At 50.2% G+C, this 22,678-nt stretch overlaps 1 protein-coding gene and 1 long non-coding RNA gene across 6 annotated transcripts in view; one reads left to right on the forward strand and one right to left on the reverse strand.

Moving 5' to 3' along the window:
• UBR4 (ubiquitin protein ligase E3 component n-recognin 4) overlaps positions 1 to 22,678 on the forward strand; it is an 88,642-nt gene that overhangs the window by 47,867 nt on the left and 18,097 nt on the right. For all 5 annotated transcript variants that reach the window (XM_064397278.1, XM_064397279.1, XM_064397280.1 and 2 more), the window contains 26 exons: positions 659 to 808; positions 1,432 to 1,659; positions 1,750 to 1,828; positions 2,531 to 2,773; positions 3,649 to 3,817; positions 4,313 to 4,457; positions 5,127 to 5,212; positions 5,686 to 5,773; positions 6,247 to 6,440; positions 7,496 to 7,735; positions 11,639 to 11,777; positions 12,277 to 12,402; positions 12,560 to 12,688; positions 14,046 to 14,389; positions 15,171 to 15,261; positions 15,619 to 15,703; positions 15,844 to 15,971; positions 16,684 to 16,813; positions 17,295 to 17,452; positions 17,913 to 18,022; positions 18,556 to 18,697; positions 19,396 to 19,477; positions 20,382 to 20,555; positions 20,959 to 21,080; positions 21,898 to 22,095; positions 22,226 to 22,306. In XM_064397278.1, coding sequence (XP_064253348.1) covers positions 659 to 808; positions 1,432 to 1,659; positions 1,750 to 1,828; positions 2,531 to 2,773; positions 3,649 to 3,817; positions 4,313 to 4,457; positions 5,127 to 5,212; positions 5,686 to 5,773; positions 6,247 to 6,440; positions 7,496 to 7,735; positions 11,639 to 11,777; positions 12,277 to 12,402; positions 12,560 to 12,688; positions 14,046 to 14,389; positions 15,171 to 15,261; positions 15,619 to 15,703; positions 15,844 to 15,971; positions 16,684 to 16,813; positions 17,295 to 17,452; positions 17,913 to 18,022; positions 18,556 to 18,697; positions 19,396 to 19,477; positions 20,382 to 20,555; positions 20,959 to 21,080; positions 21,898 to 22,095; positions 22,226 to 22,306 — 3,861 coding nt within the window. The remainder of the gene's footprint in view (positions 1 to 658; positions 809 to 1,431; positions 1,660 to 1,749; positions 1,829 to 2,530; positions 2,774 to 3,648; positions 3,818 to 4,312; positions 4,458 to 5,126; positions 5,213 to 5,685; positions 5,774 to 6,246; positions 6,441 to 7,495; positions 7,736 to 11,638; positions 11,778 to 12,276; positions 12,403 to 12,559; positions 12,689 to 14,045; positions 14,390 to 15,170; positions 15,262 to 15,618; positions 15,704 to 15,843; positions 15,972 to 16,683; positions 16,814 to 17,294; positions 17,453 to 17,912; positions 18,023 to 18,555; positions 18,698 to 19,395; positions 19,478 to 20,381; positions 20,556 to 20,958; positions 21,081 to 21,897; positions 22,096 to 22,225; positions 22,307 to 22,678) is intronic.
• Positions 4,290 to 7,004, reverse strand: LOC135285265 (uncharacterized). The gene is made up of 3 exons (XR_010350204.1): positions 6,866 to 7,004; positions 4,934 to 5,029; positions 4,290 to 4,430 (listed from the first exon to the last, which is right to left on the reverse strand). It is a non-coding gene; the product is annotated as an uncharacterized LOC135285265 (long non-coding RNA).

Below are 22,678 nucleotides of genomic sequence, written 5' to 3' on the forward strand. Positions count from 1 at the left end.
GAGAGGAGGCTGCACAGAGCTGGGAAAGCAGCCCTGCACAAGGAGTTTGCCCTTAGAGAGCAACCAAAATCCATCTTGTGGCACAAAGTTACGGCTGGGAGTGCTCCGAGTTGTCACAGGGCACCCCAGCATCTCTCCCATCTCTCCCTGCATCCCTTGGTGCACTCCTAACCCAGGAATTCTGTGGAACTGTTCCTGGAGGAATTTTTAATCATCCTGAAGGGAAGCTGCTCCAGCTTGTGACTCCCTGTGCTTGGCAGGCAGAATTCCTGGACTTAGTGTGCCAAGGAAGTGGAGTGGTGGATGGGAATTTCCACAGTAATTCCCAGGCTTGTTCCACCGCTGTGGTGCCATTATGCCATGGTTTGGTGTTTGCACAGGTGCAGTGCAAAAAGCCTGATTAAATGTAAGAATGCCTCCAAAGCTGAAAGCTCCTGAGTTGAACTGCTTTATTACTCCAGACTAGCTTAGTGCATCCTCACAGCTACCATCCACTTCAAGGCCTTGTGCAGGTTCTTATTCATCATTTGGGAATGTCCTTTGGGCTGCAAAGGGGCAGAAATCCCTTGTCTTCAGAAAATCAGCAAAAGCACCCTGTCATTCATCATGGCACCACACTGGGTGTGCTCAGAGCCTGAGGGATTTCTCTTGCTGCCAGGGTCATGCTGCAGATGTTTTTGAGGCCTACACTCAGCTCCTGACAGAGATGGTGCTGCGCCTGCCCTACCAGATCAAGAAGATTGCAGACACAAACTCCCGCATCCCCCCGCCCATCTTTGATCACTCCTGGTTCTACTTTTTGTCTGAGGTAAGCAAGAACATGATACACCTCCAGATTTCCACAAGAAAACTCCAATAATGATTTCTTTCATGGGAAGGATGAGCTTTTGCAGAGCTGATCTCAGCTCCATCTTGTATTTTTAATCTCCTTGAAAGAAGTTGAACTGTTGGCTTTGTGTGCTCCTGTTGAACAGGAATCCGTAGGAAAATATACATGAAAAATGAGGTTGCTGTTACTTCTTGGAACTCAGTGGTTGCTGCCACAAAGCTTAGAGAGAAAGCCTGCTGTGAGATGGAAAAATGTAACATCATGCTCAGCTGTTGGTACTTGGGCCTTAAAAAAGAAATCAGGAAGATATTTGGTGTTTGTCTTCTCAGTTTGCTTCCTACTTTACATAACAAGTTATCTTACATTTACACAAGTATGAGTTAGGATTTCTTAATTAGCCTTGGCTGGGTGTTTATTTGAGGTTGGAGATGACAAGGGATGGTTTCCAGCAAGTGGTGCAGTGCTGTTGTGCAGTGTCTATTCTGCTCGGGACTTACGGGGTGAAGGCATCTCCCATCTGTTTACTTTTTGGAAGAAAACACTCATTTTTGGTGGCCAGCGTGGCCCTGGTGAGCTCACTCTGCCCTGGCTTCCCTCTGCAGTACCTGATGATCCAGCAGACGCCGTTCGTGCGCCGGCAGGTGCGCAAGCTGCTGCTGTTCATCTGCGGCTCCAAGGACAAGTACCGGCAGCTGCGGGACCTGCACACGCTGGACTCGCACGTGCGCGCCATCAAGAAGCTGCTGGAGGAGCAGGGCATCTTCCTCAGGGCCAGCGTGGTGACAGCCAGCTCAGGCTCTGCCCTGCAGTATGACACCCTGATCTCCCTGGTGAGGGCAGGAGCAGGAAAGGCCTTGCAGCGGGGTTGGTGTGACAGGAGTGCTGATGTGCTCTTTGATCCCATCTCTTTGTGCCTGCAGATGGAACATTTGAAGGCTTGTGCAGAGATTGCCACGCAGAGAACAGTGAACTGGCAGAAATTCTGCATCAAGGATGACTGTGAGTTCTGTCTCTGCATGGTTTGGGGTAACAGTGGTGTCATGGTTGGGATCGGGGTGGCTCAGATGGGGAAGCTCAGCAGAGAAGGGGAGACACAGCTGAGGGTTTTGATAGGACTGAACTGTTTCCAATACTAATTATCCCAGTGCCCTAATTGCATCTGGTCCTTGGCTAAAGAGCAAAATATGGTGTAATGGATAACACAGGAGATCTGTGTTCTCTTGCTTGTGCAGCCCTTGTCCCAGAGAGTAATTTGGGATGAGCCGCTGTACCTGGTGTACCCCAGTGTTAGGCTTCTGTGGTCCAGGGACAGGACAGTTCTGGGAGTACTTGTGTACAAAGGCTTTTGGTTTAGGCTGTTTTGTTTTTTCTTTTTTTTCTTTCTTTTCTTTCTTTTCTTTCTTTTCTTTTTTTAATTCAGGCTTTAGTGGCACGGAGCTGTGTCAGGGCAGGGTTAGGTTGAATATCAGGGGAAGGTTCTTCCCCCAGAGGGTGCTGGGCACTGCCCAGGCTCCCTAGGGAATGGGCACAGCCCCAAGGCTGCCACAGCTCCAGGAGCATTTGAGCAATGCTCAATGTGCCCAGGGTGGGATTGTTGGGGTGTCTGTGCTGGACCTGGGTTGGATTCAATCCCTGTGGGCCTTTTCCAGCTCAGGACATTCCATGATTGTGTGATTCAAACATTTCTCCTTTCCTCCACAGCGGTTCTCTATTTCCTGCTCCAAGTCAGCTTCCTGGTAGACGAAGGAGTGTCCCCGGTTCTCCTGCAGCTGTTGTCTTGTGCTCTGTGTGGCAGCAAAGTGCTGTCTGTGGCTTCATCCTCTGGAGCTTCCAGCACCTCTTCCACCTCTGCTCCTGCAGCAGCAGGCTCCGGGCAGGCGGCAGCGCAGAGCAAATCCTCCACCAAAAAGAGCAAGAAGGAGGAAAAGGAGAAGGAGCGAGAGGGTGAGGGGCAGCTGGGCCCTGTCCTGTGGTTTTAGGGAGCAAGTTTGCTCCTCACAGCCTTTCTTACTCTGTTCAGAAAGAACTAGATGATAAATCCTGCTGTTGGGAAAGGGTCACAGCTCGTAGCAAGGGCACCCACAGCCACAATCAGGGGAGAGGAGCACTTTTCCCGTGTGTACATGGGACTAGGGTGAAGCAGTGTGTCCTAAGAGTGGGGCTGAAATCTTGTGCTGAGGACATCCCAAACCCACTGTGTTTATTGCCTCGAGTGGGTTTGAAGTTGTCTAATGGTGTTACCTAATCAAGTGATGAAGCAGCTTCCACTTAACTTGCCTGTCCTGGGTTGTAGGAGGCTGAAAGGCTCACGAGGATTAAAACAAATCCTGGGGATGCACACCCAGTTAGCTGTGCTCTGCAGTGATTGTGTTCAGACTTGTTTCCTCTGGCTGCCTTGGAAGCTCTGCTGGAGCCAGGGCTGCTGCTTAATGAATATCCACAGTCCTGGGAAAGTAATTAAGCTTCCCTATAAAAGTCACGGGCATAAATTCTCTCTTGGCTTTTCTTCAAGGAACCGCTTTGGCTTTCACCATCAGATGGTTCTCTGTGAGTCTTTTCATTGCCTCATGGTCAGTCCTTTTCTTTTTATCAGGATGTGTAGCACATTTCTCACGTCCTCACTGGCAAGTTTTCCTGCAGTTTTTTTCCTGTTAGTCAGGAGTGCTGGGTTATTTTTTGAAAAAGACAGGAATATTAAACTTTCTTGTTACCCGAAACATAATAATTTGTCCCCATTATGCTGACTCTGAAAGAGGAGAGTGGCCTGCCTGTGAGGTGCTGCATTTATCTTCTCCCTAAAGCCTTCCCTGTGTCCCTAGGTGAGGGTTCAGGCAGCCAGGAGGACCAGCTGTGCACGGCCCTGGTGAACCAGCTGAACAAGTTTGCTGACAAGGAGACCCTCATCCAGTTCCTGCGCTGCTTCCTGCTGGAATCCAACTCCTCCTCAGTGAGGTGGCAGGCCCACTGCCTGGCCCTGCACATCTACAGGTGAGCCTGGGGCTGCCTCAGGCCAGAGCCTCTCTCTGAAGGATGCTGGAGCCTGCAGGTGTTGGGCCCCTCTGGAATTGTCCTTGTGGTTTGCAGTTACTGGGGCTGGAGGTGGAAGTTGTGACTTATCCATGATCCATCCCAGTTGTCATCTGCAAGGAGCATTTTATTTTTGCCTGCAAAATCTGACTCCTGTCATGACCAGGAGCAGGTGTTTATGGACAAAGTGAATTTCTGAGGCAGATCCAGACTCCCACCATGAAAAGTTGGGAGTTGTGTGGGGAAAGGAGTGCTTTAGGGGGCAGGACTCCTTCAGAGTTCGGTTGTTGCAGGACAGCTGCTTTTGTTTTGGAGTGCTGGAAAACAGATGGGTTCAAGGGATGGTGGGATTTAGCTCTGTGAACTCTGCAAGATGATGGTTTCCCAGTTTGGTGGACTGGAGCTTATGTTCTCCTTGTGCACAAGAACCATGATTGTCTGTAATCCACCCAACAGGAATTCCAACAAGTCCCAGCAGGAGTTACTGCTGGATCTCATGTGGTCCATCTGGCCAGAGCTCCCAGCCTATGGAAGAAAGGCTGCTCAGTTTGTAGATCTCCTGGGATACTTCTCCCTGAAAACACAACAGACCGAGAAAAAGGTACAGTGACATTCCAGAAGGGAGGTACAGCATCCCAGGTGCTCATTTTTGATACAGCTGGCATAGATTTTCTGTCAGAAGAGCTCCTGGTAGAAAATTTTCATGTTATTAGAACTTTAATGTTAAAAAACCAGGATCCTTAAAGAATTTGGAAGTGTTAATTTTTATTTTATTGTTTTGGGGTGAGATTGTGCTGGTGAGTTTTTTATTTATTGAGAAAAATACTTCTTTCCCACATGAGGCTTTTGTGGATCTGGCAGCTCTAAATTTTAGATTTTTGATATTGCAACTCCTAGAAATCTTTTGTAACCATGATTTTTGAACAAAGGAAGTTATGGCTCTTTTAGGGGATCAGTGGGATTGAGAATAAATAATTTAGACCCATTGATACTTGCCATGAGTATGTTTAAAGAGTGGGGAATGCTGTACAAATCTTGGCAGACATTTGCAGGGATTGACTGACAAACAGCACTTACTGTGTAAATCTCAAATTTTAGGATCAATTGCAGTCCTGGGTAATGATTTAAACACATCAGTTCCTGTGGGTGTGGTGTGTACTTCTTCTGGGGGACCTAGAACACCACAAGATAAGGATATATGAGGATATTTGTGTCTGTGTAGCAATAAAAGCATTGTTTTGAAGACTGTCTTTTGCTGGTTGTATTTCAGCTGAAGGAGTATTCCCAAAAGGCCGTGGAGATCCTCCGGACTCAAAACCACATTCTCACCAACCACCCCAACTCCAACATCTACAAGTGAGTCACTTCTGCCTTTGATCCATGTCACTGGAGGGCTTTCCAGCAGAGCTCCATCCGTGGGGCAATGCCCAGGATGGAGGTGGGGATGGGCCCTGCTCAGGTTCTGTGCCTGCTGGGCTGGGAGAGCAGCAGAATCCTTCTGCCAGATGGAAACCTGCTGGGCCTACCAGCAGAGCTTGGCTTGAGCTCTTCTGCTTTCAGTCAGTAAATGTTATGAGGTCTTAGGTCCAGCTGGAGAACAGAGATTTGCAGTTTTGAGTCTTATGTTCTTGGTCCCACCTTGGCCATTGATAATTACAATAAAAATGCTTAGTTAAAAGCTGTTATTTCCAGTGTGATTTACATTGTAACAGTTCTGTTACACACTGGGACTGGGAAATGGGGAAAATTGAAGTGATTTTGGTTGAATGGCCTTGGTTTAAAGCAGCAAATGCCCAGGTCCATGTGTCAGTGTTGTTCCCTCATTCCAGCACATTGTCTGGGCTCGTGGAGTTTGATGGCTACTACCTGGAGAGTGATCCTTGCCTTGTCTGCAACAACCCCGAGGTGCCTTTCTGTGTAAGTAACCCTGGAATCACACAAGGATCAAATCCAACCCCTGGCTCTGCACAGACATCCCAACAATCCCACCCTGGGCATCCCTGGGAGTGGTCTCCAAATGCTCCTGGAGCTCTGGCAACCTCAGGGGCTGTGCCCATTCCCTGGGGATCCTGGGCAGTGCCAGCACCCTCTGGGGAAAGAACCTTTCCTGATCCAGCCTAAACCTCCTGTGGCACAGCTCCAGCTGCTCTGCATGACACCAGCACTAACTGCTGTTATTAAATCCTTTCCAGTGGTGGGCATCCCAACCCTTTCCAGGTTTGGTTTCCCCTGTCCCTGAGGTTTTGGGGTGCCCTCAGACAGGCAGTGTGTCCTTGGTTTGTCTCCCCAGTACATCAGGAATTCCAGCTATTTCCAGGGGTGTTTTCCTGTGCCCCTGAGGTTTTGGGGGGCCCTCAGACAGGCAGTGTGTCCTTGGTTTGTCTCCCCAGTACATCAAGCTCTCGTCCATCAAAGTGGACACGCGCTACACGACCACGCAGCAGGTGGTGAAGCTCATTGGCAGCCACACCATCAGCAAGGTGACAGTGAAGATTGGGGACCTGAAACGAACCAAGATGGTGAGAACCATCAACCTCTACTACAACAACAGGACGGTGCAGGCCATCGTGGAGCTGAAGAACAAGTATGTTCCTCAAGTTCTGTGTGCAGTCTCTGAATCAGATTCGTTCCCTTGGCCTCTTGTTTTTCCCCAAGACTTATTTTTCCTTAGACTATTACTCATCACTCTCAGCCCACATTGGGTGGGATTGTTCTGAATCCCATACAATTGCTGAAGCAAAGATCCAGATTTCCTCTGAAGCTTGAACATTGTCTATAAAATTTGTGGATTCCAATTTTGTCCAGGCTCGCTTTTAAGCACCTGACTTAATTGTGTGGGAACCAGTAGTAATACTGAGAGCACTTCATGGGTAGTTTGACTCCAAAAGGGATTTGGACTTTGCAGCATGTCCAGGAATGCTGAAAGCATTAACATTGTTTGTTTGAAGCCACAGAGTAGAATTAAAATTAGAAGTTGGATGGTCTTGCTCTCAGCTCTGCTTTACCTACCAGAAATGGCTCCTTTTCAACACGCTGCTCCGTCTGGAGCCAGTCCTGCTTATGTGCTTCCCCTTCTTACTTCTTGAGATGTTCTCACCAGAATCAGATCTCTCTGGCTTAGGGATTAATCTGTGCCCGCCGCTTATTGCTTATTTGAAGTCTTAATCCTCTGTGACATCACAAGTGGCTGCTGTGGAGAGGATTATGATGTCACAAAGAGAGGATTCTGACTTCAGGTTGAGAATAAGCAGTGGGAGCAGATGAGATCTTTAAGAAATAAATATCCTGTTTTCATGCAAATGTCCTTACTAATAAAAAAATGGAGGTGAAAATCCCTAGAAAATGTCTGTAGAATTAAAGTTTTTCCATGAGGCATCAACAGCTCTTTAATCCCAAACAGTCTCTCACTATGAAGAGGATAAAGGCTTAAAATGTATTTCTGGCTACATATCATGTCAATACAGAAGCTAAGGAAACGAATCCTAGAACTGCTCTCCATTCATCCCAGTTAAAGGAGATTTGGAGCCGAGACGGTTGCATTTGGCTTTTCCTCACACGTGGGCGGGGAGGGAACTTCCCTCTGGAAAACCTTCCTCTGCTTCCCTGTGCTTCCCTCCTTCCCTGCTGTCCCTCCTGCAGGCCGGCACGCTGGCACAAGGCCAAGAAGGTGCAGCTGACGCCGGGGCAGACGGAGGTGAAGATCGATCTGCCCCTGCCCATCGTGGCCTCCAACCTGATGATCGAGTTCGCCGACTTCTACGAGAACTACCAGGCGTCCACAGAGACCCTGCAGTGCCCGCGCTGCAGCGCCTCGGTGCCCGCCAACCCCGGCGTGTGCGGCAACTGCGGCGAGAACGTCTACCAGTGCCACAAGTGCAGGTGAGTGTGGCACTCAGTGTCACTGTGTGTCCCCAGAGTCACTGAGTGTGCCCCCAGGACGGCTACCAGTGCCACAAGTGCAGGTCAGTGTGGCACTGAGTGTCACTGTGTGTGCCCCCAGAACGTCTACCAGTGCCACAAGTGCAGGTGAGTGTGGCACTGAGTGTCACTGTGTGTCCCCAGAGTCACTGAGTGTGCCCCCAGAATGGCTGCCAGTGCCACAAGTGCAGGTCAGTGTGGCACTGAGTGTCACTGTGTGTGCCCAGAGTCACTGGGTGTGCCCCCAGAACGGCTACCAGTGCCACAAGTGCAGGTCAGTGTGGCACTGAGTGTCACTGTGTGTGCCCAGAGTCACTGAGTGTGCCCCCAGAACATCTACCAGTGCCACAAGTGCAGGTCAGTGTCACTGGGTGTGCCCCCAGAACGGCTGCCAGTGCCACAAGTGCAGGTCAGTGTCACTGAGTGTGCCCCCAGAACGGCTACCAGTGCCACAAGTGCAGGTCAGTGTCACTGAGTGTGCCCCCAGAACATCTACCAGTGCCACAAGTGCAGGTCAGTGTCACTGAGTGTGCCCAGAGTCACTGAGTGTGCCCCCAGAACATCTACCAGTGCCACAAGTGCAGGTCAGTGTGGCACTGAGTGTCACTGTGTGTGTCCAGAGTCACTGAGTGTGCCCCCAGGACGGCTACCAGTGCCACAAGTGCAGGTCAGTGTGGCACTGAGTGTCACTGTGTGTGCCCAGAGTCACTGAGTGTGCCCCCAGAACGGCTACCAGTGCCACAAGTGCAGGTCAGTGTGGCACTGAGTGTCACTGTGTGTGCCCAGAGTCACTGAGTGTGCCCCCAGAACGGCTACCAGTGCCACAAGTGCAGGTCAGTGTGGCACTGAGTGTCACTGTGTGTGCCCAGAGTCACTGAGTGTGCCCCCAGGACGGCTACCAGTGCCACAAGTGCAGGTCAGTGTGGCACTGAGTGTCACTGTGTGTGCCCAGAGTCACTGAGTGTGCCCCCAGAACGGCTACCAGTGCCACAAGTGCAGGTCAGTGTCACTGAGTGTGCCCCCAGAACATCTACCAGTGCCACAAGTGCAGGTCAGTGTCACTGTGTGTGCCCAGAGTCACTGAGTGTGCCCCCAGAACATCTACCAGTGCCACAAGTGCAGGTCAGTGTGGCACTGAGTGTCACTGTGTGTGCCCAGAGTCACTGAGTGTGCCCCCAGAACATCTACCAGTGCCACAAGTGCAGGTCAGTGTCACTGGGTGTGCCCCCAGAACGGCTGCCAGTGCCACAAGTGCAGGTCAGTGTCACTGTGTGTGCCCCCAGAACGGCTGCCAGTGCCACAAGTGCAGGTCAGTGTGGCACTGAGTGTCACTGTGTGTGCCCAGAGTCACTGGGTGTGCCCCCAGAACGGCTACCAGTGCCACAAGTGCAGGTCAGTGTGGCACTGAGTGTCACTGTGTGTGCCCAGAGTCACTGAGTGTGCCCCCAGAACGGCTACCAGTGCCACAAGTGCAGGTCAGTGTGGCACTGAGTGTCACTGTGTGTGCCCAGAGTCACTGAGTGTGCCCCCAGAACGGCTACCAGTGCCACAAGTGCAGGTCAGTGTGGCACTGAGTGTCACTGTGTGTGCCCAGAGTCACTGAGTGTGCCCCCAGAACATCTACCAGTGCCACAAGTGCAGGTCAGTGTCACTGAGTGTGCCCCCAGAACATCTACCAGTGCCACAAGTGCAGGTCAGTGTCACTGTGTGTGCCCCCAGAACGGCTGCCAGTGCCACAAGTGCAGGTCAATGTGGCACTGAGTGTCACTGTGTGTGTCCAGAGTCACTGAGTGTGCCCCCAGAACGGCTGCCAGTGCCACAAGTGCAGGTCAGTGTGGCACTGAGTGTCACTGTGTGTGCCCAGAGTCACTGGGTGTGCCCCCAGAACGGCTACCAGTGCCACAAGTGCAGGTCAGTGTGGCACTGAGTGTCACTGTGTGTGCCCAGAGTCACTGAGTGTGCCCCCAGAACGGCTGCCAGTGCCACAAGTGCAGGTCAGTGTGGCACTGAGTGTCACTGTGTGTGCCCAGAGTCACTGAGTGTGCCCCCAGAACATCTACCAGTGCCACAAGTGCAGGTCAGTGTCACTGAGTGTGCCCCCAGAACGGCTGCCAGTGCCACAAGTGCAGGTCAGTGTGGCACTGAGTGTCACTGTGTGTGCCCAGAGTCACTGAGTGTGCCCCCAGAACGGCTACCAGTGCCACAAGTGCAGGTCAGTGTGGCACTGAGTGTCACTGTGTGTGCCCAGAGTCACTGAGTGTGCCCCCAGAATGGCTACCAGTGCCACAAGTGCAGGTCAGTGTCACTGGGTGTGCCCCCAGAATGGCTACCAGTGCCACAAGTGCAGGTCAGTGTCACTGAGTGTGCCCAGAGTCACTGAGTGTGCCCCCAGAACGTCTGCCAGTGCCACAAGTGCAGGTCAGTGTGGCACTGAGTGTCACTGAGTGTGTCCCCAGAGTCACTGAGTGTGCCCTCAGAACACCTACCAGTGCCACAAGTGCAGATCAGGGTCATTGAGTGTCACTGTGTGTGCCCCCAGAACGTCTGCCAGTGCCACATGTGCAGGTCTGTGTGTATCCCCAGGGTGTCATTGGGTGTCCCCAGAGTCACTGTGTGTGTCCCCAGGGTGTCACTGGGTGTCCTCAGTGCCCCCAGAGCATGTAGCAGTGCCACAAGTGCAAGTCTGGGGGTGTCCCCAGTGTCACTGTGTGCCCCCAGAGTCTCTGTGTGTCCCCAGAACATCTACCAGTGCCCCAGCTGCAGGTCTGTGGGTGTCACTGTGTGTCCCCAGAGTCCCTGTGTGTCCCCAGAACATCTACCAGTGCCCCAGCTGCAGGTCTGTGGTGTCACTGTGTGTCTCCAGAGCATAAAGCAGTGCCACAAGTGCAGGTGTGTGTCCCCCAGAGCCCTGCCGGGTGCCCCACACCCCCTGCCATGTAAACCCCCCATTCTGGTTAATACAAGCACACAATCAAATTAGTGGGGAAGTATAAAACAGGCTTACAGGGATTTAATGTAATGCAGGCTAACAAAGGGAGCCTGGGAGCACAATTCTCAGCCAGCTGAAGTTTCACATCCAGCCCTCGAAGTTCACACCACAGAATTCCCCGGAGCAGGTTATTTTTGGCCTGCCTGGGCTGCAGGCTGGAGTTCATCTGGGGGATTGCAGGGCTTCCCCCAGGATCCCTGCCTGGGCTGGACAGACAGTTCTATTCATGGCTTTTGTTGTGCTCTCCTCATTCAGAGCGGGCTCAGGGGTAATTTACTGTGTGCTATTCACACTTCTACTACAGCCTTAGAAATCCTTCTCTTTTGTCACTTTTGTCTCTTTATCTGATATCTCTTTCCCCTTATTGTTGTCCTATTGGTCTCTAATTCTCATGGGATTCGAGGTGTTTAGCAGGCTCTTTCCTGGTGATTGCTGGTGTGTGGAAAGGTTTCCACATCCCTTCTGGAGCTCTGGGAGCTATAAATCAGTTCTGTCCGCTGCCCTGCTCTGCAGTGGGGTGAAGTGCTGCAGTCAGTCCCACTGCAAAGCCCAGACCCTACAAACCAGAACAGTTCCTTCATCTGTGTTCTCCTAAAGGACACGGTGCCCCAGCCTGACTTCCTACTGGGAATTACTGTCATTAAAGTGGAATTGTTAGGAACAGTTTCTGTTCCTGCTGTTTCCAGCCAGAACGTGGCACTGCTGGGAGGATGATTTTGTTGCTTGATCTGTAGGTTTTGATTCTCAAGTATTTCCCTTCCCCAGGGCAGTCTGGTCACCGAGGTGTTTTAAGTCACCCATCTCTTTTACCTGAGTCTGTTCACTTTGTTCCATTGCCTTGAGCTGCAGGTTTTGAGCTGCTGCCTTCCTTTCAGGTCCATCAATTACGATGAGAAGGATCCCTTCCTGTGCAATGCCTGTGGCTTCTGTAAATACGCGCGCTTCGACTTCATGCTCTACGCCAAGCCCTGCTGCGCCGTGGACCCCATCGAGAACGAGGAGGATCGCAAGAAGGTGGGGCTGCCAGCAGCTCCTGGAGCTGTGGGCTCCCTCCCCTCTTGTGGGGACAGCAGGGCTCCATCCCCTGTCAAAATCAGTGCTCCTTCAAGGCTCCTCACTGACCGATGCATTCCGGGTTTGTGTCTTGCTCCACCAGAGGAGTAATTCTGACTGATGTCAGTGCCTCACTTATGAACTGACTGCATCTCTTTGCCTTGCTGTAGAAGGGGATGGGTTTGGGTTCTTCTGTTTGCTTCCCATCCCACCTGAGGAGCCCTGCTAATGAATGAAGAGCCCTGTGCACTCTGTCCTGTCCCAAAGGATCGGTGTGCTCGGTGTAGTGTCACAGGGTGTGCTCATAGTGTCACCACAGTGCTTCTCAGGGCAGAAGCAGGCTGCAGGGTCACAATTCAGTGATTCCCCCACCAAAAAAAAGGCAAAAAAGAAGACTTGGAGCTTGATGGCTGTAGTTCTGAAAATGAAATAAGAGTTTCCTTTCCTTTTCACTTGGTAGGCAGTGACAAACATCAACACTCTGCTGGACAAGGCTGACAGGGTGTATCACCAGCTGATGGGACACCGACCACAGCTGGAGAACCTCCTGTGCAAAGTGAACGAGGCAGCCCCTGAAAAGCCCCAGGTAACCAGGGCCAGGTGGGGCTTGCACAGAGCTCAGGCTGGGGACACACTGGCCTTGGCTCTGCCCAAGGCAGTCCTTGCCTCAGGTGCTGCTCTGCTGTTGTTATTTTTGTGTGCAGCCTCCCTTTGTGATTCCTCTTTGCTTTCCCCTGCTCCAGGATGAGTCGGGCAGCAGTGGAGGGATCAGCTCTACCTCAGCCAGTGTGAACAGGTACATCCTGCAGTTAGCCCAGGAGTACTGTGGGGACTGCAAGAACTCCTTCGATGAACTTTCCAAAATCATCCAGGTACAGTGTGCTTTGGTTTGGATTTGGGCCAGGTGTTTATTAGGAAAAAAAAACCTCCAGATGTTGCCATTCTTCATTTAATGATATCATTAACAGCAGGTGATCAGCTGCATATTTTCAGGGAAATAATAATAATTTATAAAAGCTATGTATTAATTACTAAAATTTCAGCTAGCTTGTGAAACTGGTTTTCTCAGCAGCTACATCATGAATAGCAAGAGACTGAACAGATGGTTAATTAAGGAGAATTTAATTTTTGCATGTATCAAGTGTTTGAAAACACACCAGTGTTTTATAAATTAAATGTATTTATTTGTGTTCAACAAGTCACATAAACACTGGCAAACCTGCTACATCGTGAACGTCCTTTTGGCTGTGATATTTAAGCATATTAAATATATTTGGCTCTTTCCATAAAGAATAAATTACTCTGACTTACTCTGCCAGCATTAGTAGTAATTAATAGTAAGGATTTGTCACATTTCCAGTGTTACATTGCATGTAGTGTAAACAGCAGGGAGGATAAAGTATAAAGTTCTGGAATGGTCTGCCTGGGGAGGTGGTGGAGTCATTATCCCTGGATGTGTTTAACAAAGCCTGGATGTGGCACTGGGTGCCAGGGTTTAGTTGAGGTGTTTGGGCTGGGTTGGACTCAATGATCTTTAAGGTCACTTCAAACCTAGTCATACTGTGAATTCTGTGATAAATGAGAGTTAGGCTGATATTCCTCATGGATTTCCCAAGTCTCCTCTTGCCATGAAGGATTTCAAGTTTGGAAGCACTTGGCTAAAAATGTCAGGAAAATTAATGCACAAACACCAGAGGTTTATGTCCAAAAAGGAGACAGAGGAGTCCTTTTACTTTTTTCAGATAAAGGGAGAGGCCATGGGGCATTCCCCTAGGGTCTCTCAAATTTTTGGAGGACCCAGCCTCCTTTTTATCCTTATTTTCTGGTCACATTTTCCTTCTCTCTTTCCCCATTGGCTGAGGTACTTGAGAGGTACAGACTTCCCAGAACACCTGATACCAAAGATTTCCCTCTGATGTATAACCCTCCCTTTTAATTTTTGATTCTTACGGAATTTAGGGTTTTTCCTCATTGTTTCTTTCCTCTTTCAATATCCGATTTCATTTATCAGCAAACCATAAGTTTATTTGTAAAGGCAAATATCTTTCTCCATTCATCCATCCGTGGAACCCTTCCCATTGTTTCTTTTATCTCCCAGTGCTGGTTTTATCTACCAGCAGACCCCCTCTTTCCTCTCAAAAATATTTCTCCCAAAGCAAGCAGTGACAATAGCCCGTGTCTGGGAGTGGCATTGTGTGCTGGCTCTCAGCTGCCTGTCTGTGTTCCCAGAAAGTGTTTGCCTCCCGGAAGGAGCTGCTGGAGTACGACCTGCAGCAGCGTGAGGCGGCCACCAAGTCCTCGCGCAGCTCGGCGCTGCCCACCTTCACGGCCAGCCAGTACCGGGCGCTGTCCGTGCTGGGCTGCGGCCACACCTCCTCCACCAAGTGCTACGGCTGTGCCTCGGCCGTCACCGAGCACTGCATCACCCTGCTGCGGGCCCTGGCCACCAACGGCGCCATCCGCCACATCCTGGTGGCGCAGGGGCTCATCCGGGAGCTCTTCGACTACAACCTGCGCCGGGGCGCGGCCGCCATGCGCGAGGAGGTGCGGCAGCTCATGTGCCTCCTGACCAGGTGAGAGCTGCTCTGGGCAGAGTCTCGGCCTTGGGAATGGTGCCTCAGGGTTGCAGCTTTTGTATTTGCTGTGGATTTGTGATCCTGCAGCTCTTTAGTGTAGAACTCTGGACTCCACACGCAGTGGCAGCTGCTGTTCTCCTGCTTTGGGCAGACACAGCAATTCCTCTCCAGGCCTGGTGTGGGAATCTGATGCTTTTCAGATGTGGTCCCATTCCATTCATGTCTGTATATAAATGGCCAATGTCACCTGGCAGTCAAGGACACCTCACTGCCTCAGGCCCCAAGAGATTAAACAAAAGGGAGCTGGGGGGAGCAGACTTGGGGTAGATGACTTCATTAGCTGAAGCTGGAATTAGAGGATTGACCCCCAATATGCAAATGGACCAAAGTTATAAAAGTGTGAAAACCCGTGAGCCGTGCTCCATTTTTGGGTGCAGCCTCTGGGGGGGCTTCATCTGCCTGAGATGTACCTGAAGCCCCTTCAGTAAATACACCCACTTTTTATTCCTTTAATTTTGTCTGCCCTCTGTTTTAGGGTAGTCCCAAAAAGGCATCAGGAAGGGAAAGCCTCATGGGGAGAGTTACCTTAGAATCACAAAGTGGTCTGGGTTGGAAGGGACCTCAGAGTCCCACCCCTGCCATGGGTGTGTTGTACACCAGCAAAGTGTAACCTCCAACTCCCTGTGGACTTGTTACCAGCTCAGCTGAAATCCCAGGAGCTTTTGGCATTTAGTACAAGCAGAGCATAACAGTGTTGTCTTTTTCCTCCTGGAATCAGGGACAATCCAGAAGCCACACAGCAAATGAATGATTTAATCATTGGGAAGGTTTCTGCAGCTCTGAAGGGACACTGGGCAAATCCAGACTTGGTAAGAGACTCCAGTGTTTTCCTGTTTATTTGTTCTGCCCCTCTGCACTGCTGGTGTATTCTAATCATTGCATCTTCTCTCTTGTGGTCTGTTTGTAAGAAAAAAAATTGAGTTTCGATAGGAAATGACATAAATGTCAGAGTACAGCACAAAGTTGTGTGTACAGGTACATGCTGAAGTTTCCTCAGGCAGTTCCCTGTCTTGGCTTTGCTTGTACCTCTCCAGCAGGTCACATCCCCCAAGTGTGCATGGGATTAAGCTAACTTAGATCCATGTGTTTTGAACCTGAGTTTGTTAAAGCTGGGAAGGCAGAAGGGAGTGGGGCAGCCCCCAGAGCTGGAGCACTGTGTGTTGCAGGCGAGCAGCCTCCAGTACGAGATGCTGCTGCTGACAGACTCCATCTCCAAGGAGGACAGCTGCTGGGAGCTCCGGCTGCGCTGCGGTGAGTGCAGGCACCCGCCCAGGGACAGCAACTGCAGCAGCATTTCCACCTCTGAACCCCTTCAAGTGCTGCCTAGAGCTGTGGAGGTGTGTCCTGTCTGCAGCTCTCACAGGATAATGAACATCCCTGTCTGCTTGCAGCTCTCAGCCTCTTCCTGATGGCAGTGAACATCAAGACTCCGGTGGTTGTTGAGAACATCACCCTCATGTGCCTGCGCATCCTCCAGAAGCTCATCAAGCCACCTGCTCCAACCAGCAAGAAAAACAAGGTACTGCCTTGAGGCTGAGCAAAACATGGAGAATTTGCTGATTGAAGTGTCTGGCATGCTGATCTCAGTGAGGAATTAGTTTGTGAGGAAGCCAGGACTTGCCTTTCCTGGTTGCTGTTCCTAGGGAAGCACCAGCCCTGTGACTCTGGTCCTTACACACTGCAAATTACAGATGACTACTTTCTGTTTTTCACTGGCTTTTGGTGACTTTGACCACAACTGTTGAGGGTTTACTGTTTTCCCCTCAGATCTGAGGCATGGGGAAAGAGCTACTTCAAAGCCACAGCTTGGTTATTTTGGGCAGACTTGAGGCTTTCAGCAGCTTTGTAGAATCAATTACCTAAATTTGAAAGAATCAAGTACTTTTGACTCAGATTTTTAAATACAGAGCTACAGTTCTCATTAAAATATATTGATTGACTGCTGTTGATTTTCATTTAGGATTAGATTTTCAGGAGAGAAGGTATTTTTTTGCTTTGATCTGCCTGTCTAATAATCACAGATGGATGTCAGAGATGGATTTACTGATATTTCAGTAGGAACTGGAATATCTCTCTTAGTTCACCATTAACAGACACTGTATTAACCCTGCTGCTGTCCAAGAGCTGCATTTGCCTCCTCATGGCCCAGCTCCAGTGACTCACCTCAGGAACTGCTCTTTGGGAGCAGACTGTGGCTTTCTGAAGAATCACAGAGCTTTTTTATTTGTTAGGATGTGCCCATGGACGCTCTCACCACTGTGAAGCCTTACAGCAATGAAATCCATGCACAGGCTCAGCTGTGGCTCAAGAGGGACCCCAAGGCGTCGTACGAAGCTTGGAAGAAGTGCCTCCCTGCCAGAGGTAACCCCTGTGCCTGTGACCTGCTGCAGCTCTCTGCAGGGACATGTGTGTCCCCAAATTTAATAAGGAATGTGCTTCTGTGGAGTTGTGTTGGCTTCTGTCCTGTGACATCTGATTCCATCCTCACACTTAGTCCTTAGAATTGTAGCACTGACTTTTCTGGGCTGTGTGCCTCAAACTCTAAACAGAAAATGCTCTGTGCCCAAAGAGAATCAGGGACTAAATGAAACCTGTTGCTTACTTAAATTGATACCAGGCAGCTGGAAAGCTGATGAAATTCCTTGAGAGAGGCTCTGGGATTTGCATGAGGGTTGGAATTGAGCATGGCTCCACACAGGAGTGAAAATGGCAGCAGGAGGAGATGGGAAGCACTCAGTTCCCAGCTGGAGTTTGGCAAGTTCCAGTAGGAAGACAAAAGTACTCTGGCACTTTGCAGTTCATGACTGCTGAGAGTTCTCTTGGGTTCTGCTCAATATCGCAGGTGCAGATGCCAATGGGAAAACTCCCAGCAAAGCTGAGCTTCACCAGCTCTACTTGTCAGAAAAATACGTCTGGAAGTGGAAGCAGTTCATGAGTCGCCGTGGGAAGAGAACTTGTCCTCTGGATCTGAAGCTGGGACACAACAATTGGCTGAGACAGGTAAAGGTGGGAGAGCCCGGGGCAGGGTTCAGTCACAGTGTGGGTGGTTTGCTGCAGCTCCTCTGCAGGGGTGTTTGGGGAGGCTGGCACTCACTGCCTCTAATTCCAAGTCAGGTTTGCAGCTGTGCTCCCTTGGAAATGCTGCATCAAACATTGATCTGGGAGTCTGCAGGTTCTTAAACTCTGAATCGTTGATTGCCATAGTGCTCCTGCCTGCCTGATGAGCTGCACTTCTGAAGGTTCTGGAGCAAAGCTTTGCTTCCTGTTGTGTGGACTAGCAGGTCCATGCAATTTTAAACACTTTGGTGCTGAGCAGAGCAGGAATTGTCACAGAACCATGTGTTTGGAGAGCAAGAAAACACAGCTCACCCAACAGCCCTCATGTTGTGCCTTCTTGTGAGCTGTCACAAGTTCATCTGTGCCTGTGGGTCTGACCTGGCTTTTCCTGCCCCTGCCCCAGGTGCTGTTCACTCCTGCCACCCAGGCTGCCAGGCAGGCTGCCTGCACCATCGTGGAGGCCCTGGCCACCATCCCCAGCAGGAAGCAGCAGGTCCTGGATCTCCTCACCAGGTATTCCTGTGCTGCCACACCTGGCAGCTCCATGAGTGTTTGTCTTCAATTCTTATCAGAATCTCTCCCTTCTTGCAGCTTTTCTCACACCTCTCCCTGTATACCTGCAGTTCAGGGGTCTTTTTGAGCTGGATTTTTCAACTTAACTAGCTGGGAGGGTGTAGATCTAGGGAGAGTTGGGGTGTGCTGCCTGGCAGTGAGCTCTTGCAGTCTGTACTTTTTCCAGAAGTAAGGAGCAGCTGTTCAGCTGTGTGGCCAACATTTCCCCTGCCTCATCAATGACAATAATAGGGTGAGCTCTCTTCCACCTGCTGTGACATAACTTATCCCAGCCCATGCTGATAGCACAGTCAGCTCCTTTTTGGGACAAATACTAATTTAGCCAGCAAGTAATGAATATCAGTGATGCTGTTAGTAAAGATAACAGGGAGGATGGATTTCTGGAGGCTCTTCCTTCCTTTCCACACTGTCCTTAGGCTGGGGTGCCTTTTGTTGCTGTGTAGGGGTTGTCAGCTTGTGTTTCCCTTTCACAGCTACCTGGATGAGCTGAGCATTGCTGGTGAATGTGCTGCTGAGTACCTGGCCCTGTATCAGAAACTCATCAAACCTGCCCACTGGAAGGTCTACCTGGCAGCCAGAGGGGTTCTGCCCTACATTGGCAGCCTCATCACTAAGGTATGGGTTTGTGTGCAGGAAATGACCTGTTAGCTTGGCTTTTTTTGCTTTGAAATTCATCCCATTATTCAGTGCCCTGTTGCTGACCCTGCCAAGGTTCTCAAGTTCACACTTCAGTGCTGGTACCTCTGAAGAGAGGGAGCCACGGGGGTTTTAGCCCCAGCTGGAGAATTCCTCAGCACTTTAATTAACTGCTCTGGGGTTGTAAACATTGCTGCACTGCCTTGGCACCTGGGAGCTGTTGTGCAGCTCCCAGGATGGGCTCTGAGAGCCCTTAGGAACAGGGAAGGATCAGCTGTGCTGCCATTGCTGGAGAAATGGGAATTACAGCCTTTGGAGAAGCAGCACTCTGGGTTTACAGTGTTCAGAGTGCTGTGAGTTTTCTGTGGGGGTCCCTGCTGCACTCAAAGGAGCAGGTGACACTCTCCATATCAGTGGTGGCTGTGAGTGCTCCTGGAGGGCCACTGGAGCCAAGCAGTGGTAGCAGGAAGGTGCAGGGGGAAAATGAGAGGGATATTTGTGGCAGGTTTCCTCTCCTTTTTCCCCTGCCTCCCTGCTGTTGCAGTAGTGCTTTCTGTGTGCCTGGCTCAGTTTCTGTGCCGAGTCCTTTGCACCCTGTGTTAGACACCCCAATGGTTATTGGCATTGCAGGGCCATCTTGGCCTTAACGGGCTGTTAATTATTTTAATTATTTTCAGGAAATAGCTCGTTTGCTCGCCTTGGAGGAAGCAACACTCAGCACGGATTTGCAGCAGGGATATGCCCTGAAGAGTCTCACAGGTATTCAGTGGGCCTGCAGCAGGCTCAGAGCTGGGTGATCATTGTTCTCTAACAGCCTGTGGCAGAATTTCAGAGAGATCTCATTCAGCTGTGTTGCCATTGTCAGCACTGGATTTTTGCCATCGATTTAACACTTAATCTCTAAATGGATTTTTCCATATTTTTTTGTGGTCAGAGTTTTTAGCTGAACTGTGGTAACATACCAGGCAAGCTTCATCATTTCACTTTATTACATAGTACAGTCCCTGGCACCACTGTAAACAGTGCTGCTTTATTCCTACCTGTTGTTCTTGCCTCCCTGTTCTATGGAGCTTTTCTTTTATCTTCTAGGGTGTATACCCTTTTACAAAAATTTGTTGGAAATGGAAATACCTCATGAACTAGATCATTGTTTTTTGTATTCTCTTTCACATTCTTCAGCCATTAGTGGGTGAATCCATAAAGCCTGGCTTCTTGCAAGAAGCAGCATGTTGATCATTGTGTCATGGGAAAGAATCCTTGTGTTTGCTGATTCTTTACTTTATTGTAGGAGTGACCAGTTTGGTGATGTCACTGATAAGTCATTTCACATCATCAGAGGAATTAGAAGTATTGCAAGAGGAGCAGTCATCTGCTTTTAGAACAGCTTGTGACAGAAAAATGCCAAAGAGTGCAGAATTTTATGTCAAGCACACAGGAAACTCCTTAGGGCCTTTCCTCATTCCCAAACTATTTTTCATGTGTTACAATCTACAAGGCAGGCCAAGGCTTTTGCCTGCAACCACCCAGTTCACAGGAATGAGCTTTAAACCCCAGACTGATGGGAGCTGGAACAAGCCATTTTTATGATACTGTACCCTATTTGCTGCTATGAAGTTCAGAAATCAAATTCTCTCCCACCTGCTGAATTTCTGTGTCTTTCTAGGTCTTCTCTCTTCCTTTGTGGAGGTGGAGTCCATCAAAAGGCACTTCAAGAGCCGGCTGGTGGGCACGGTGCTCAATGGCTACCTGTGCCTGAGGAAGCTGGTGGTGCAGAGGACAAAGCTGATTGATGAGACCCAGGACATGCTGCTGGAGATGCTGGAGGACATGACAACAGGTAAAACCACCTCTGTTCCATAAATCCAGCCTTGGCATCAACAAAGGTGGAAAAGCAGAACAGCCACGCAAAGAACTTTCCTAAATGACTGCTGTAATCAGGGGGGTTTATGGCTTCCAGTATTTTCTGTTGGCACAGAACAGTTGAATAGTGTTCCTAGTCACCTCTTATTTTCCAGGAATCTCAGCCTCCTCATTTTTATGGGGCTGTTTTACTGCAGCCCAGCCATGCAGAGTAACCCTACCAAATAAATTCCTTCCATCTTTCACAGAGTGGATTCACAAAAGAAGAGAGCACCAAATTGTGGGGCTGGCTGCAGAAGGATTTACTGCGTGTGCTGAGTTCAAGTGGAATCTATAAAATTGCCTCCAGTGTCCATTTTAAAGCTTCCTTTCCTTGGCAGGCACAGAGTCAGAGACCAAGGCGTTCATGGCCGTGTGCATAGAGACTGCCAAGCGCTACAGCCTCGATGACTACAGGACCCCAGTGTTCATCTTTGAGAGGCTCTGCAGCATCATCTACCCTGTGAGTGTAGGGTCACACTCTGAACAGAGCCCTGCAATGCTTTGGGATGGGACTTAAAGATTGTCCAGTGCTCCTCTGCCATGGCAGGGACACCTTCCATGATCCCAGGGTGCTCTGAGCCCTGCCCAGCCTGGCCTTGGACACCTGCAGGGATCCAGGGGCAGCCACAGCTTCTCTGGGCACCCTGTGCCAGGGCCTCCCCACTCTTTCCAATATCTGACCTAAATTTCCCCCCTTTCAGTTTGAACCCATTCCCCTTTGTCCTGTCACTCCAGCTCCTGATGAAAAGTCCCTCTCTGGCTTTCCTGTAGCTCCTTCAGACCCTGGAAGATGTTGTAGGGTCTCCACACAACCTTCTCCTCTCCAGGCTGAGCATTCCCAGCTGTCCCAGCCTGTCTCCATAGGGGAGATGCTCCCGTCCCTCCTCTGCTCCAACAGTTTCATGTCCTTTTTTAGTTGAGGGTCACGAGAACTGTGTGCAGTGCTCCAGGTGGGGTCTCATGATAGAGGAGGGGAATCACCACCAACCACTTCCAGCAACCCTGGATCTGGTTCCTTTTTCCCAGGAGCAGCAGTGTCTGCACTCATGATTCACCATCAGCCAGCGTAGACCCCCGTGTATCCCCTTTGGGGAGGTTCAGGTTTCCTGAGGAATTTGGTTGCTCAGTGATCCTGGCCATCCTCTGAGTGTGGCATGCAGAGCAGATGCACCAGTGGGGAAAGGACTGAAGGTTTAGGAACATTCTGCCATAAAAATGCAGGAATGGGAGTGTGGTTAGGGAAGAACTTATTCACTGTCTCTGCTACTGCTCTTTAGGAGGAGAATGAAGTCACTGAGTTCTTTGTCACTCTGGAGAAAGATCCCCAGCAGGAAGACTTCCTGCAGGGCAGGATGCCAGGGAATCCCTACAGCAGTAACGAGCCTGGCATCGGGCCCCTCATGAGGGACATCAAGAACAAGATCTGCCAGGACTGTGACCTGGTGGCTCTGCTGGAGGATGACAGTGGGATGGAGGTGAGAATTCCTTGAGGTGGGGATTTCTTGCACAGACCTGTGGGATGCTGGTTTTGGGCAGCTGGTGGTTGCTGGGGTGGTGATGTAACAACCTGAGCTTGTTCTTGACTTGTTCTTCTCTCCCTTTCAGCTTTTGGTGAACAACAAGATCATCAGTCTGGATCTGCCTGTGGCTGAGGTCTACAAGAAGGTGTGGTGTCCCACAAACGAGGTGTGTGCTGCCTTTGTACAAGTTAACAGCACAGAGCACCTGTCCTTCACATCAACAAAAAAAATGAGGAAAAATCAAAATCACACACGTCAGGATTTATTTCCTGGCATGTAATTTGTTGGGTGTAACTGCTCAGCAGCTTTTGGTGCTCTGTTAGGACAGATTGTGCATGGCCCTGCAACGTGAGTGATTGCAGAGCATTGCCCCAGGTGAGCTGTGTCCTGTGTCACACGTGACCCTTGCTGAGGAACAGCCTTCCCTGTGTTCCCCTGGGGAGAGCTGAACGTTTCAGTGCCTTTCAGAGCACATTTCACACTCCATCTGCACACAAAAGTTTTGTGTGTGTGCACACAGGGACACCAGATTGCTCCA

Source organism: Passer domesticus, chromosome 22 (genome assembly GCF_036417665.1).
Source record: "Passer domesticus isolate bPasDom1 chromosome 22, bPasDom1.hap1, whole genome shotgun sequence".
NCBI classification, from domain to species: domain Eukaryota; kingdom Metazoa; phylum Chordata; class Aves; order Passeriformes; family Passeridae; genus Passer; species Passer domesticus.